Genomic DNA, 17,994 nt, shown 5'->3' on the forward strand with positions numbered 1-17,994 from the left:
AGAGAAAAGGCACAAAATTTACTGCAGTTTTACTTTGGTAAATATATTAAAGAGAAGTAGCCAGGAGAGCAGCAATAGTTTAGGTGTCAGTGTGTTTGATTTGCGGGGCAGGAATCAGCAATTGCAGTGTTGGCATGCAACACTAAAATGGGTTGATTACTTCTAGTTTGTGTAACCCATGATTAAAAATATATATTATTTTAGTGTAGTTTGCTTCGGTACTCTCTGGATGGGTATGCAATGCTAGTTTTGGACCCCTCCAATACTTAAGCACAGTTGGGTGAGTTTATTAGTCAGTTTGGACAAGGAAACTATCTAAAATCATTACAGTCATCATAAAAATACATACCATTTTAATATACGAGGTTGCTCTGGCTAACAGCCATTAATAGACCTATCCTCCATGAATTTATCTAATTATTTTTTGAGCCCACTTATACTTTTGGCCTCCACAACATCTCCTGGCAACAAGTTCCACTGGTTGACTTGTGTTGTGTGAAGAAGTACATCCTTATGTTTGTTTTAAACTTGCTGCCTACTAATTTCATCGGGTGCCCCTGATTCATGTCTTCTGTGAAGGGGTAAATAACATTTTCTTATTCTCTTTGTCTACACCAGTCATGATTTTGTAGACCTCTACCATATCCCCCCTTGGTCATCGGTTTTCTAGGCTGAATGGTCACAGTCTTTTTAATCTCTTCAGATGGAAGCTGTTCCTAATCATTTCTGTTGCCCTTCTCTGTAACTTTTCCATTTCGAGTATATCTTTTGTGAAATGGGGCCACCAGAACTGCACGCAGTATTCAAGGTGTGGGTGTACCATGGATTTATGTAGTGGCATTATGATATTTACTGTCTTCTTATCTATCCCTTTCTTAATGGTTCCTAACATTGTATTAGCTTTTTTTTTTTTTATTGCTGCTGCATATTGAGCAGACATTTTCAGAGAACTATCCACAATGACTTCAAGATCTCTTTCTTGAGTGGTAACAGCTATTAAACCCCGTAATTTAGTATGTATTATGTTTTCCAATGTGCATTACTTTGCATTTTTCAAACAGTGAATTTCATCTGCCATTTTGTTGCCAGCCACATAGTTTAGTGAGATCTCTTTGTAACACTTTGCAGTCAGCTTTGGACTTAACTATCTTGAGTAATTTTGTATTGTCTGCAAACTTTGCCACCTCACTGTTTATCCTCTTTTCTAGATCATTGGTGAATATGTTGAACAGCACTGGTCCCAGAACAGATCCTTGGGGGACCACGCTATTTATCTCTCTCCATTGTGAAAACCGAACATTTATTCTTACCCTTTGTTTCCTATCTTTTAACCTGTTACTGGTCCACGAGAGGACCTTCCCTCTTATCCCAAAGACTGATTAGTTTGCTTATGAGCCTTTGGTGTGGGCTTTGTCAAAGGCTTTCTGAAAATCCAATTACACTATATCAACAGGATCACCCGTGTCCCCCTGCTTGTTGACTCCCTCAGAGATTTCTAATAGATTGTTGAGGCATGATTTCCCTTTACAAAAGTTGTGTTGACTTTTCCCCAACAAATTGTATTCAATTATGTGTCTGAATATTGTGTTCTTTACTATAGTTTTAACCAACTTGCCTGGTACTGAAGTTAGGCTTACTGGCCTCTAATTGCCAGGATCGCTTCTGGAGTCTTTTAAATAAATATTGGTGTTGTATTCTCTATCCTCTAGTCTGGTACGGATGCTGATTTAAGAGATAGGTTACGTAACATAGTTAATAGTTCTGCGATTTCATATATGAGTTCTGTCAGAACTCTTGGATGAATACCATCTGGTCCTGGTGACTTATTACTGTTACCAAGTTGTTCCAAAACTACTTCTGTTTACACCTCAATCAGGGAAAGTTCCTCTGATTTGTCACCTAAAAAGAATGGCTCAGGTGTGACAATCTCCCTCACATTCTCTGCAGAGAAGACCAATGCAAAGGTATTAATTTTGCTTCTCTGCAGTGGCCTTGTCTTCTTTGAGTGCTCCTTTAGCACCTCGATCGTCTAGTGATTGTTTGGCTGCCTTCCTGCTTCTGATATACTTAAAAAAATGTTTTGCTGTTAGTTTTTGTGTTTTTTATTAGATATTCTTCAAATTCTCTTCTGGTCTGCTTAATTATATTTTTATACTTGACTTGCCAGAGTTTATGCTCCTTTCTGTTTTTCTTAGTAGGATTTGACTTCCAATTTTTGAAGGATGCCTTTTGCCTCTAACTACCTATTTTATTTGGTTGTTTAGCCATGGTAGACTGTTTTTGATCCTCTTACTATTTTTGATTGGGGTATACATTTAGTCTGAGCCTTTATTGTGGTGTTTTTAAATAGTTTCCATGCAACTTGCAGGCATTTCACTCTTGTTACTGTTCCTTTTAATTTCTGTTTAACTAGCTTCCTCATTTTTGTGTAGTTCCCTTTTTTGAAGTTAAATGCTACTGTGGTGGATTTCTTTGGTATCTTCCGCCCTACAGAGATGTTAAATTTAATTACATTCTGGTCACTATTACTGAGTAGTTGAGCTATATTTGCCTCTTGGACCAGACCCTGGGCTTCACTTAAGACTAAATCAAAAATTGCCTCTCCCCTTGCGGGTTCCAGGACAAGCTGCTTCAAGAACCAGGTATTAACTGTGTCTAGAAATTTTATCTCTGCATCCCGTCCTGAGGTGACATGTATCCCAACCAGTATGGGGATAATTGAAATCCTCCATTATTACCGAGTTTTCTATTTTTATAGTCTCTCTAATCTCCTTGGGCATTTCATGATAAATAGGTACTAGTTACATTCAGCAGAGGGGCCATTTTTATACAGTTATTTTGCTGAATCCAGGCCCACTTTAAGTAGAGTGTGTCAAACTACTGTCTTTCATTCTGAGAGTTTTTGCACATGATCCTGCAATCTGATACCTAATGATGACCCTCCTGTGCCTACACAGATCCCCGCTGACTTGAATTGGACTCTGCACAGACATAAGGGTTGGCCCACATGGAGATATATTGAGGTCAATGGGCGTTCCTGCTTGGTTCACCTTGCAGGATCAGGGCATTAGTCAGAAATGAATTTTCACTATTTCCACTGTTGAACAAGTTTCTCTTGGGGATGGTGATGAGGGAAATTGTGGGATTCCACAACAGCACAAAGCACCACCCCCTCTCAAAAATCTGCCATTGTCACAACAAAATGGTGGTTTCTTACCAATGTAAATCATCTCTGATATTTGTGGGAAATAGCAAATAACAACATGTGACGCTGGGGGGAGGAGTGTTGCCTGTTTCTTTAGCAGTACAATTCTTTTCATATAGTTTTGCCCTTCATCAGATTTTTTTTTATCTGATCAGCCATTTGATCCAATACATGTTTTGACATATCATCTGCTAATATATCCTTTGAGATCATTAGGAGATACTGTGTCAATCCATATTGTGGCGTTAATGGGATTAAGTATTATAAAGTATCAATCTCTTTCTCTCTCTACGCATGCAGGTTTTATTATACAAATACCAGTTGAGTTGGAAAGGGATAGCAGTAAAATACTGCCCAAGGCAAAAATATTTCCTGAGATGGAGGTGTCCTGTCAGACTGTGGTCATTCTGTGCAATTGAAGAAACTATTATTACCTGAGGCAATTTTATTACCGCCGTTGCCTCTGGAGACAGTTACTACTTATTTTTATGATATTTTTAGAATGTTTTTAATAAACATACATCTTTCAGTCAAATTCTCCCCTGTGCAGAGAGCCAACATAAAAGGGCATAAGTCTGCCCATGCGTGACTTTCACCCTTTAATCACATACGCACTGCAACATATGAGAATGGTTCCTGCATTAAGGAGAAACTGGGGATGCAGCCAACCCAGGAAGCGATATTAAACCTCATGCTTCAGGTTTTAAACCAATCCCTAACTAATAGAGATTAGGATAACATCTAAAGTGGGGAGGAGGGGCTGATTACTCCACATCTGCCCACTGTGGGGTCCTTATGTAACCCACACACCTTCTGGGTGTGGTGTTCTGTCCCATCTAGTGACACCAAGACCACTTAGAGATTAATGAGTTTGCTCTACAGCCTTAGCTAAGGGCCATATGGCTTTTAGCTCATGAAGTAGAGGCTCATGCATTTAGCTCCAGAGATCCCAGGTTCAATCCCACCCGCCAATGACCGGGGCCTGTTGGTGTTACATTTACACCTTCCTCTGAAGCATCTGGTGCTGGCCATTATCATAGACAGAGCACTGCATTAGATGGCCATAGGTTCTGATTCAGTATGGCAATTCTTATGTCCCTCAGAGAGATGGCCACTTCCACTGCCAAGCGGAAGAATTTGGACAAGCCTGCCAGCTCCTTTTGTAGGGGATTAATGGGAGACTGGTCATATGTCCTTGTTTGACAACAGTGATTTATGTCAGACATAGATTGTTGCCCTTTGCCTAGAAGAGCAATAGCACAATCTGTTTTGGGTTTAGTGACCAATTTCTAATCAGTCAGATTGTTGTGGGACAGTTTTAAATGTAAGTTGTAATAAGTCTCTGTCTGCTGAGGGAAAGGGAGAAGATGTGTTGGTGAAGGGTGCGATAAAGTTTGCATTGCCCTTTGTTAGAAAAACCTGCATAACTAATATGCTCATCCCAAACTCGTGGTAATAAAGGGAACTATAAACATTTTGTTGTTGTGAGTTTACAATGACTGTAATACTTATACAGGGCTTTCCAAACATGTGACTGTGAAAATTTAAGACACCTCCATGCCATCACATACTTTATTTATGCCACTTATTTTTCCTCTTCCTCTGCTTTTTCACCTTTAAAGTATGTTACTTACTATGGAAACAATTACATCACTGTTTGGGTAGAGTTTAAATCCCCAAATGCTGGGCAGTGTGGCTATGTAAATACAAAGCGGTTGGCTCCAAGCTCTCCCCACCTCTTACTGTTTCCCTGGCTGTTTCCTACCAGGCTTGTCCTGCAGGCTGTTCCTCCAAGTCACTCTTGTAGTCCCCTCCTCCAGAGAGTCTCGTCTCCTGGGCGGCTTTTCACTAGCCTGTTGCTGAAGGTTCTTGTTTTCTGTGGCTTCTCAGCCACCCTGCCCTTCTGTTCTGCAGTCCTTTTACCATTGTAGTTGTTGTGAGTCCACCAGTCAGCCCTAGCTGAGCAAGCAGTTTGTTTCCCTATGAACTCTTTAGTGGCTGAAACAGAATGGGACACCCAATGACAATCGTCTACCATGTATTGCTATCATTGACTAATTTCTCCACTGCCTCTAGGAATATGGAGCATTTTACATTTGCCAAAGTTCCCCTGCTAACTTGTAATTATGCAGCTAAAATATCCCCTGTTCTCCTTTTAATAATTCTTGTCCTTCTTCTGTCACTATTAGGGGAATAAAAATAACAAATATGCTATCCCCATATTCAAGATTACAAATCTACATACTGTATAGCACACGGTAAACCAGTCCCCAGAAGGCCAACAACATTACACGTAGGAGAATTTAGTAAAACAGGTGCTTGCATATTCAATGTAATGTATAAAAACATGCAATAAACTAGCCCTCAGAATTAACAAAGATTCACTGCAGCCAGTATCCTACATGCTCTTCTTGCAGAAATACACCAATAGTACCCAAAGCCCTAATACGCCATAGTCAAACTCCAGACAAATTTTAGAGGCAGGGAAATTTCCAAAGGTTTGGACTCCAGTTCTCAGAAGCATCCAAAAGTTCAGATGTTCAGCCAAACTATCCCAGCCAATGAAGGCCTTAACCAACCCCTATGTCTCCATTCATCCTTGATGTCTTTTAAGATGGAGGTCTGGTGCTTAGTCCTCCCTCCCTTCATACCAGCCTCTTCAAGAGTGCGTCACGTGGCTGTTTCTACCTACATATCCTGGATTTCCGAAAGAGGGAGCTGCCATGCCAGGGCTGCCCCCTCCTCTATCCACAAAGCCTTTTAGATGTCCCTCAAGGAGTTGGAAGTGGCAAAGTCTGATCCCTACTGCGGTTAAACTGCAGGAGCCAGAAGCCCTTGCACAGTTGCTAAAGCTTTGGGGGCCTTCTCTGCGCACACCCTAGAAGCTACTCTACTGGCAGCAGTGGGCGGCAGGTTTGTGCAAACCCTCCAGTGGAGTTTTATTGTTTGTAAGATTTTATTCATTTTTTGAACTTTGGTGGCACACTTAGACGCTGTACCTACATGAACAAAATGTATATTTGGAAGTGTTTCAGCACTAAAAGTATTAGGCCCTAATTTCAGTCGAATATCAGAGCTGTCATGAAGGAAGCTGAGGGAGGGAAAGAAGTTGAGTTGTTGGTGATGGGAGAGAGGGATGTGGCTAGTGAGTGGAATAATTGTCATTTGATGTTAAAGAAAGGGGAATGTGTGCAGTTATGAACTGTTAGAAGGTTTGCTTTGCAAGGACTTGGAAACTTCTGGCAGGTAGGTGGGACATCTGATAGCCATATAAATATAGACCCATGTTATCTAAATTTTCAGTCTTCAGATTATTGAAACCAGAGGTTTTTGTTGTTTGTTTTTCATTCTTACTGCATATGGATGTTTAGTATTTAGTGATTACAAGACATTTGAGTATGAATTTATCTAACTCAGCATGTCTCAAGTTGAAAGAAGTGGTTAGAAAGAAGCTATGGGATGGGTGAATTAACAAAAACATAATTTTTGTGAAGTAAAATAATAAACATTATCAAGATTTGAGTAGCAAAAGAGAGAATATTCATTCTCATCTCAAAAAGTGCAGAAAACTAGCTTCAAGATCAACTGTCCTCTTGAATGAAACTTCAAAGTGAAAGAGAATAACACTGATGAGCTTGATTTCGCAAGTGAAATATTTTGATGCCATTGTCGTCACTGAGTATACTACAGTAATCAGATACTATGGTAACAAGTACCTAGACAGATACCTAGTCATGGAAATATAATTGTGATCATAACTTTAATCACAGCTCTTCAACATCTGCTTCATTCAAGAGCCAGCCCATCCACAATTCTTCGGCTCCTAAACAATGGCAAAGATCAACTGGTGATTATGCCATTAAAATAATTGAAGAATTTGAAATAAGACAGAAGCACTTTACCTTAGATATACTCCTCAAGACAGATTTCAGCTTGCAATGAAGAAACAAAAGGAAAAGTTAAAGAACAAAAAGAACTGGCTTTGACATTAGTGCAAAATGCCTAGTTGAATATGAGAAGTGATCTGATAATGGCATAAGCATAGAGAAAAATGTGCACCTACTTAAAATATTGATTCTGTGTCTGAAAATAGACCCTCAGAATATTTTGCCTGAGTTGCTGATGATGCCACCCAAAAGGGCAGACATGGAGGTCTTCATGATTTGCTTATAAAATGAAAAAAAATTAGAACTCTCAGATGTAATCATTCTCTGACCTATTCGTGGTTAGTACACTATTTAAATCTCATTGAGTAAGAAGCAATATCTAACACAATCCTAATGAACATTGTAGAGGTTTAAAAAAATTCTTCATCTGCCACCCTCAGTCTTATGGTAGGTTAATTGAAAAAGTTTAAATTGTACGCCAATAAGTCACAAATTTTTGAAAAACAAAAACATTGAAAAAAGCAAAATGGCCTCATAATTTTTAAAGCCATTTTCAACCAAAAAAGTCATTTGAAAAATGTCAGTCATCTGTTTTAGGAGTTTGTATTGATCAAAAGGAGAACTTTGATCAAAATATCGCACCCATTTTACATAGCAAGAGATTCTGCAAATAGGCACTACATTTACAAAATGACTAATGGAGGTTTAAGGGACTTGACAGTTTACACACTGATGATGCTACTGTCAACATCTCATGGGAAATTGGCCCAATCATAGCAAAAAAGAATGAACCACACACTCACAAAATCAAAAACCAATTCAGAGAAGCCACAGAATCTTTCTGTTCCATAGCTTACAGAGTTCAACATAAACAAAAAAGTCATAGGTGAAGCCAGGACAGAAAAAGAAGGCTGAAATATGGCTGATGAAATGTAACCCCAGTTCCTTTCCTCTCTTCTAACATTCAACATGAAGCTCCAGAGATCTTCTCCAGATCTATATTTGTGAAGTAGATTATGGCACAGTTCATTACATCAAAATGGTGGAAAACTGTTGAAGTAAAATTGCAGAACTCAATTGAATTGAATTTGTCAATTTATAAAAATATGTGCACTTCTATCTAGCCAGCTTTGTTTTTCACCAAGCATGTTTTTAGTATATTCAGATTGATTTGGTCAAAACTTTATAGTAGTTTAGATGCCGGGGGAAAAAAGTTGGTAAAAAGATATTGCTAATGAATGACAGATATAAAAGAGTGCCTAAGCAGTTGGTAGATTGGGGACTCCATTATTGCATTCTTATGTTTTACTTGCAGAATTGTTAGCTTTTCATTTTGGACAGTGTGTGCCTTTTTGTGATTGAGGAAAAGTCCCTTTAAGCCTTCTATGTTTGCCCCCAAAGAGCTGGCTAGCTAAAATTAGACTAAACGGGAAGCTGATGCACTAAACAGGAAGATGATGACCCCCCCCCACAAAAAAAGAGAAAGAAAAGATAAGGAGGGGAGAATTAAGGGAAGCTAATAAGAATACAAGGTACTTTTGGCTGAGGAAGCTGCTTGCGGTTATGGGGTGAGGAGGTTGTTTTTATAATATGTTCATAGTCAATTTCTTTTTTGGGGTGGCGCCTAATTAGATGAGTGGAAGATAAGTGACATGAAAAAACAGTCTTGAGACCCTGATACAAAACCATTGAAGCCAATGGACAGACTCCTATTGACTACAGTGGGTATTGAATCAATTTGCAAATTGAGTTTGCAAAATCATATTAACTTGAAACTCAAAGCAAAAAACTAGTGCTATAAACCTTAAACTGAAGGAAATGTTTACACAAACCCCAAGGAAGGAAAACCATTGTGATTTTTCTACAGCTGTACTAACAACTTGTAAAATGCAAAACGTATTTAATAACAAGGAGTAACTTTGTCATTTTTTAATGAGTAAAAACAAAGCAAACTGTCCCTCCAATGAGCCATCAATTTTAGCTAATTCCTTGTAGGCAGAAATGAGCCTTCAAGGAATTTAGAGGAGGAGTGGATAGTAGCCTAGATTTGTACTGGAAAAACACTTGCAGTCCCATAAGTGCTGAAGTATTTAGGGATACCACTGCAATAGTGCTTTACATGTTTGACTAGAAACAGAACGAATTGTTCCCGTCCTCTTTGTATAAGATAATAGTGGCTTCCAGTGGCTACATATAAATAATGATAAAAGACCTCATTAGGCAGGGATCAAAGTACCCACGGGCACCTTACTCCTTTTATGTAGGTATCAGTGTTGAATCTCGAAGTCATTTTTCTCTTGACTTGTGTCGCAGTGCAGTCAGTTGAGATGGAATGGAAATAAAGAGAGAGCAAAAAAGTCTGTCCGAAACATAGGAATCTTGCAACCATAGGGGGAGCTTTCTATAGGAGTTAAAAGATCGGTCTTTTTGAAGGAGTATATAGAACTTCTTTCCCCAAATATGTTTGTCTGTACTGTGGTATAAAGCAGAAAAGGGTGGTTAATTGGTATTACGTAGCTCAAATAGCCTGACATAAATGTTAATGAGAAATATACACCACAGGTGGTGAGATTTCCTACCTGTCGAGGACATTAGCCCTGTTGCTAATGAATAAAATATTAGAGATTTTCAAAGAACCCTACAGGAGCTAGCAGAGCCATAACTAAGCATTTGAGTGCCCAGGGTGAGCAAGCATATTTGCACCCCCTAGAAACGACACATGGTGGGCACCCAGGGTCACATCCCCCCCCCCCCGCCCCAGATTTCTGCCTTCCATTTAGCACAGATGTTTTAAAAATGTGGGGAGCACCATTTAGCACAGATGTTTTAAAAATGTGGGGAGCAGGGGCGCCATTTCAGATTTTGGGATGGGGAGGCAACTTTCACCATGATTCCAGGGGCTACTTAGGCACCTGAAAATTCTAGTCTTTTTGCCGATAACTTAGAAATTAGCACTGTATCTAATTCCTATATAAAGAAAGAACAAAATATATTCAAACACCAATTAAAGCCGTATTTTAAGTTTATATGTAAATTTAGAACAATCAGGAGATAATACAGCAAGATATTCCCAATCTCAAGCCTTGAGGTGGAGTCATAACTGCTCACCTGTGTCCTGCTATTAAACCAGTAAGACCCTCATTCAGCTCAGTTGGTGGTGGAAAGGAGCCTGTGCTTTGGGAATGGGAGGAATCCGTTTCAATCCCTATGGCCAGGATTGAGTCCCATATGAGGAGGAGGTGCCACAGTCAGCCTGTTGCTCTCGGGGGAGAAATCTGGATTTGGGAGTGACAGAGGAGAAAGATCTGGGTGTATTAGTTGATCACAGGATGACTATGAGCTGCAAATGTGATGAGTCTGTGAAAAAGGCTAATGCAATCCGAGGATGCATCAGGCAAGGTATTTCCAGTAGAGATAGGGAAGTGTTAGTACCATTATACAAGGCACTGGTGAGACCTCATGTGGAAAACTGTGTGCAGTTCTGATCTGCCATGTTTAAGAAAGATTAATTAAAACTGGAACAGGTCCAGAGAAGGGCAAATAGGATGATCCAAGGAATGGAAAACCTACCTTATGAGAGGAGACTCAAAGAGTTTGGCTTGTTTAGCCTAACCAAAAGAAGGCTGAGGGGAGATATGATTGCTCTCTATAAATATATCAGAGGGTTAAATAGCAGGGAGGGAGAGGAGTTATTTAAGTTAAGCACCAATGTGTACACAAGAACAAATGGTATAAACTGGCCATCAACAAGTTTTGGCTTGAAATTAGGCGAAGGTTTCTAACCATCAGAGGAGTGAAGTTCTGGAACAGCCTTCCAAGGGGAGCAATGGGGGGCAAAAAATCTAACTGGCTTCAAGACTGAGCTTGATAAGTTTATGGAGGGGATGGTATGATGAGACTGCCTACAATGGTATGTAGCCAATTTGTAACTGCTAGTAGTAAATATTCCCCAACAGCCAGTGATGGATACCACGTGGTGTGATGGGGGAGCTCTGAGTTATTACAGAGAATTCTCTCCTGAGTGTCTGGCTGTTGGGTCTTGCCAAAATACTCAGGGTCCAACTGATCGCCATATTTGGGGTCGGGAAGGAATTTTCCCTTGAGTCAGATTGGCAGAGACCGGGGGAAGGGGGTTCGCCTTCCTCTGCAGCATGGGACACCTGCAGGTTTAAACTAGTATAAATAGTAGATTCACTGTAACTTGAAGTCATCATGATTTGAGGACTTCAGTAACTCAGCCACAGATTAGGTGTCTATTACAGGAGTGGGTGGGTGAGGTTTTGTGGTCTGCAATGTGCAGGAGGTCAGATTAGATTATCACGATGGTCCCTTCTGCCCTTAAAATCTATACAGTGGATTATATTAGAAAGCAATTACATTTCTACTGTCTGTATCTGAATGTCTTTCCCTCTGGTCTGCTCTGTTTTAGTGTCTTTAGCCTCTAGCACTGTTGGTCTGGCTGGGCAGGTTGTCCACACAGAAACCACAGAAGTAGCGCTGACAGCTGACCCCATTGTAGGATTTGGGGTACAGCTCCAAGGTAGCGTGTTTGCCACTGAGACCTTGTCTTCTCCACCTCTGATTTCATATATTGAGTGTGACAGCCCAGCAGAAAGGTGAGGCTCTTTCAGATGATTGCTTCTAACTATATCTTGCTGACAATGCCTGGGGATGGTTTGGTTTGATTGCTTTCAGATTTCTGAGAAATTCTGGACCAATGCTCAGTGGAAATGTAGCACATAATGAACTCCCTGTTCTGATAATAAAATGTTATATACTTGATCAGGTGTAAGACAAATAACAAACAGCAGTGCCTTTATCTTGCTGATTGCTTCAACAGCAGACTAGAGGCTATATTAATTAAAAAGGAGAGAATCCATTTTTTAAAAAATCTCTGAAATTCAAAACTAATAAACTCTTTGCAATGGAGGAACCACATCCATCTCTGCTAAGTTTTAGTTCAGATCACAGCATAGGAAATGCTTGACTTTTGAATTATTAATTACTTCTTGGAGCATTTCAACTGCACCTACATACGGTTTTGTAATACCATGGTTTCATGCAGAACCACATTAGTTCTATAGCAGATATAACTGCTAGCTGCCATTGCATAGAATGAGCTGATATATCATCCTTTTTAAAGGTCAGGTGGGATTTATTTTATATAACTGGATACTAGTTACCTGTACATCCGAAGGCTAATTTTTATTATTGTGTATCAAGGTGTGGGATTCTACAAATAGGAGACAGAGTAATGGCAATAAATGGAATTCCAACAGAAGACAGCACATTTGAAGAAGCTAATCAGCTTCTCAGAGACTCTTCTATCACCGGCAAGGTCACTTTAGAAATAGAGTTTGATGTTGCAGGTATGAATGTATATGTATATGTATTTTTTGCAAGACAGTATTAAGAATGATTATCACGTGTATTTTATTTGGCAGGCATATGAGGCTGGAACTTTATTTTCACATATGCCATTTCTTTGGGAAGCTGCCCCTCTGAAAATTGTGCCTGTAGGTGCAGCTTTCTCATTGCACATGGCCCTCCTCGGTGTGCTCCAAACCCCAGGGGAAATGACAAATGCTGTAGAAAGTTATGGTGACAGTCCCTCCTCTTTGTTATTTGCAAACGTATTTCTGTCCAGAGTTAGAGTCTTAGCTCAGCAGAATATTACTAAATGTATTTACAATCTCCTGTAGAGTGTTACCTGTTAATGACATGTTTAGCTGTTCAGAAAAGTGTTATGTAAACAGTGGGTTAGTGGAGAAATCTTAATGGTTCCATTCTTGAGGTGTGGACCAGAAAGAACAACACTAGAATTTAATCTTTAAAAACAACACTGTAAATTATATGCAAAAAATAAATTAAATAAAAGTAAGGAAATCATAACATTGCCAATGCATCTTTTACTTTCCCATGGCTCCTCACCTTTTTTAAGGTATTGAAGCATGTAGAATACAAAATCACAGATTATATATGTAATATGCACAGTATATAAACAATGTACATCCCAAAACACCCACCAATCCACACCCTATATATAGATATCTTATTTTTTAAATATATTTTAAAATTAATATTATGTATCTATATAAAATATTAAGAACCAATAAGACAGCTCCACTAATTTAGTAATAGCTCCGTAGAAGTCATTACTGTGTCAGTTCTGCAGTGATTTTGCATGGTATAAATATTCTTACAAATGGAATTTCATATAATGGTCATGTTATGCAAAATCCCAGCTAAGGGTTGCTGTAGTAATAATTATGAGTGATACCTTATCATGCAAATTTCCATTAAAGTATGGGCAGACTATTGCATATTATCCATACATTTTTATACATAGCCAATGCAATATTCAAAAATAACACCATGCACAACCGGAGAGCACATTTTAAATCTGTCTGAGGTCACAAATGAAAATGAGTTTTGTGTTGCAAACTTTGGGCCTCCTGCTGTTCCCAATAATGTCTATGTCAAAACTCACCAGAGAAGAATCGGGCTTCTCGTTGCTAGTGGTATTTATTTACATCTCTAAACCACTGCAACGTGCACTCTGATTTATCTGGGGCAAAGGAGATGCCACAAGTCAGGACTGGGATGTAATGTTGCATGTTCAAACTTTCATTGCCTCAGCTGGCTCCTGGCTTTCCCTCACTATGCTGTGCTTTTGTTCCTTTACTTTTCCTGAGACATAAAATTCACTGCAGTTATTTAGGTGAATATTTCAAAATGTCTTAGACCTACACCAAAAAGTGCCTGAAATCAGAAGGACTTATTTTGTGTCTTTTTAATTAAAAGCTACCTGACAACAGTAAGTTTTTCATGTACGTGCACGCACAAAATTGCACCTCAGCTGAGATGATGTGGGCCAAGCCACTGGTAGGCACATGCAGTCTCCATCAGTTGAGATTTAAACCTCAGAATAATGGAGCTACAGACCCTTACCTTATGGAGTGACATTACCATCACTGATATAAAATATGTTGCATGTGTCATGCTCCTTTCACATCAACTCCTACATTGTTTTCATGAATGGGTAGGTGTGATGTAAGTGTTATTAATGTATTTTCATTGGCTTACACTTAAAACTCCACATCCTTGCAAGTACTGCAGCCTGTAAATCATCTACTTTTCATTACAGAATCAGTCATACCAAGTAGTGGAACATTTCACGTAAAACTACCAAAGAAGCATAACGTGGAGCTTGGCATCACCATAAGTTGTAAGTAATTATGATTAATTTTAAGCCCACTATTGTAAGGTATTAAATAGCTAAAAGTGGATCATATAATCATGCGCTGTAATCAGTTTCAATTGAAATACCTCTTTGTGTGTGTGCTATTTCCAGCCAGTGTGATGGTTAGCAACATAGGCGTTGACTCTGTGGGTCTTCCAGGGCTGGGGGGGAAAATAGTGGGTGCTGAACACCCACCGGCAGCCAGCTCCATTCCCCACCCCCCCGACCCCGCAAGCGCCTCGCACCCGCTGTCAACCCTGCTGATCAGCGCCTCCCCCTCCCTCCCAGTGCCTCCCACCCGCCGCGGATCAGCTGTTCCGCAGCGTGCAGGAGGCGCTGGGAGGGAGGGGGGTGAGCGAGGGCAGGGTGTGCTTAGGGGAGCGGGTGGAAGGGGACATGAAGAGGCGGGATAGGGACTTGGGGGAAGAGGTGGAGTAGGGGCAGGGTGGGGATAGAATGGGGGTGGGGCGAGGCGGGTTGGGGCCTGAGGCAGAGTCAGGGAGTCGAGCACCCCCCGGGCACATTAGAAAGTCCGAGCCTCCGGTTAGCAATGCTAATGCTGTCTATTATCAAGTATCTCCTTCTAACACATTTGTAGTTTCCTTATTATGTTTATAGCTAGTTGAAGAGGCATGGTCAAGTTTGCCATTACTAAAACATAAGTCAAATTTAAGTTGATATGTGCCCTAATTCAGGAAAGAACTTAAGCAGATGCCAAGTCCCAGTGTAGTCGGTTTAAAAACAGAAGCCAATGGGACTTTGTTACAAGCAAAAGTTCTTTCCTGACAAGGGATGCTTTCTTGCATCAGGGCCAATTTTAGCAAAGCAAGGCCCACAGTCCTGCAAGAGGTTTCTGCACTGACTTCAGAGGGATTCCTCCTGGGTGCAGGGACCCACACAAGGAGTCATTTGCTGCATCAGGGCCCAAAGGTTATGTGTGGGCTAAGCAAATAGCTTCAAAACTATTTATACATTTAAGTGTCAGTGCCAGCAGATCAGCACTCATGTGTAACACTTTAATGGCACACCAAAAATGGACACATCATAGAGCAAAATTTAATTTAATTAAGGAAACAGATTTCAGGTCAAAATAATAATGAGAGAAATTTATTCATTTAATTTTTTTAACACTTTGACATTGTCATTTTACATTTGAAATAAAATATTTTTTTTATTTTCTAACTTTTTTTAGCAGCCAGTAAAAAGTGGCTCTGGTCTGTAACTTGATCTTGTTAGACCCCGCCCTTGATGCAAGCAGGCACAATCCCATTAAAGTTAATGGGTGTTATGCATAGAGCACAGATGCCAGTGATGAATCTGGCCTGATAGGAATTAAAATTTCATTGCTTTTTGTGGCCTTACTTAGACCATTGGCTTTATTCAGAATTATGTTTATGCAAAATACTTTGTGAAATGTCTGTAGGGTTTTTTTGTGTGTTTTAATTTATATTATCAAAGCTTTTAGCAGCACGACAGATTAAAATTAGTAAAAAATGCAGTGAGGAATTTAGCACTATGATTGGCATCTGAAGAACAAATGAGATGCACCACTGTAGGTTCAGATTATTATGTTCCCATTTGTTATATACGCGTATCAAGAATTGTTAGACTCAATAAGGAATGCAGTTTGATGCAAATTAAAATCATAGATCTGCCAGCAGAAGGAGTGGTAACACATGAAACATTCATACAAATAAAATACTGAACAATGGGAAGACCTAGAAAGAGGTTGTTCTATTTAGTTATTAGACCTTGGCTCAATGTTGATTTCCTGATTATTTATAAAAAAATAGTTTTTACTTGTATTAATAATATTATTTATATGTATTTATATGAAGATGTCTTCTTTTCTCTTTCAATTTACTGTAATACAAAGGTTTTAAAGTGTTTATCCTTCCCCTCATTAACTAAAACTTTGAAAATTTGTCTGGTAGATTTCAGACCCTTTGTAAAGCCTTGAATCAGTTTTACTTGTGCTTGATTTAATACTTTGTTCTGTTCTACTGAATTAACTCATAAATGAGCCAGTGTGATTTAACAGGGTGAATGTTTTATACTAATTTCACTCAGAGCATTTATAGCACATTAATATCTTCATGCCATTTATTGACATTACTGTCATAATGCTAAATGCTTTCATTTAAAAAACAAAATGAAAATGGCCCAACAAAACAACGGAAGAAACTGCATGCACTGTGGGTGAAATTCAACTCTCCACAAAGCTGGAGCTATCAAGCTTAGAGCATAAATACTACATGAGATCAGGTGATATAATATCCATTTGGGCTAGACATGGGTTAGCACTGTAGACACTCTGTAGTCAATACTCCTGCAGGCACTCTGATGCAGGAGTCTTCAGGGGTCATTTCTGCTACCCCTCTTGTTCAGTTCATATGTAAAGGTTCTAGAGGAGCTAGTGAGGTACGTAGTCCGAGGTGCCATCGGTATTATTACTGAGGGCATTCTGCACCAAAAAAATTAAAATTCTGCGCCAAAAAATTCTGTGCACAATATTTTAAAATTCTGCAAAATTCTGAAAATTTTATTTGTCAAATAAATGTGGAGGCTTCAGCATGGCATTGGGGAGCACAGGCCACCAGCTGCACAGAGGTGGGAGATCACTGTGAAGATCCGCCCGGGACACGGACTCAGTGGTGATGCTGCACCCAATCCTGACACAGCGCAAGGAACAGGCCTGCCCCAGAAACACCCCAGGGCCCTGCTTCTCCATGCCAGGTGCACCTGGTGTGGACAGACAGGCTCAGCAAGGCAGGATCCAAGTATGAGGGGATCTAGGTGTGGGTTGAGAGGGTTCTGTGTGAGGCAATCTAATGTGGGCAGCTCAGTGGTGGATCTGGATGAGGGGGGGATCTGCATGCACAAAGGCTTGTTGCGTGGTTCTGGGTGCAATGGTAATGGGACTCTGCAGAGGGGGTCCAGATGAAGGTGTTTCTTTCATTTTTCTTGGTCAATAAATAAGCCTACGTGAAACTACTGCCTGGTTCTCAAAAAGCTTCTGAATCTGGACAAAGTACTCAATGAACCTGAGCTGATTTAGAGTTTTGGAGGAAACCATGTGCAACTCAATTTTGGGGGCTGAATTTCACTTTGTTTAAGATTCATTCAAAATAGAAACTAAGCGGGCACAAATCATAATGAAGTAAAACCAGAAGAAAAGTTCATGTGAATCCCTGTAAACCAAAGCCACTGGCTTTCACGTAACTGTTATGTCAACTGTCTCTCAATACAATGGGCTTGTCAGATGTTGCTCTGACACACACAATTTTACACTTTTAACCTCCCAAAAGAAGGTCCTAGTTAAGTCTTTCAAGGTTCCCCAAAATTCTTTAATGGGTTACGGGTCCCCTTAGCATCCACCTAGGGCTTGTGAAAGGCCTGTTTTCCATTAATATTAATATGCTTTGGATCAGGAACCTAGTCCATAGTCTGCCAAGATAAGTGACTCTATCTTTCATACTGCAGTTAGCACCAATTTCATACCCAATTAACTGCTTCTGGAAATTAAAACTTCTCCATTTTTTAAACCAGGCCACAGAAACTAGAACTGTGTAAATAACTGATTTTCTGGTTCAGGAGCTGAACTATACACTCGGAGAAAAAATTCATTTCAGGTTGACCCAAAAAGAAATTGTCCCACT

General features: G+C 39.8%; 1 protein-coding gene across 13 annotated transcripts in view; it reads left to right on the forward strand.

Moving 5' to 3' along the window:
• The window catches only part of GRIP1 (glutamate receptor interacting protein 1), a 546,608-nt gene that overhangs the window by 473,584 nt on the left and 55,030 nt on the right, over window positions 1–17,994 (forward strand). For all 13 annotated transcript variants that reach the window (XM_043548244.1, XM_043548269.1, XM_043548251.1 and 10 more), the window contains 3 exons: window positions 11,522–11,708; window positions 12,316–12,461; window positions 14,240–14,320. In XM_043548244.1, the coding sequence (XP_043404179.1) occupies window positions 11,522–11,708; window positions 12,316–12,461; window positions 14,240–14,320 (414 nt within the window). The remainder of the gene's footprint in view (window positions 1–11,521; window positions 11,709–12,315; window positions 12,462–14,239; window positions 14,321–17,994) is intronic.

This window comes from Chelonia mydas, chromosome 1, assembly GCF_015237465.2.
Source record: "Chelonia mydas isolate rCheMyd1 chromosome 1, rCheMyd1.pri.v2, whole genome shotgun sequence".
NCBI lineage: Eukaryota > Metazoa > Chordata > Testudines > Cheloniidae > Chelonia > Chelonia mydas.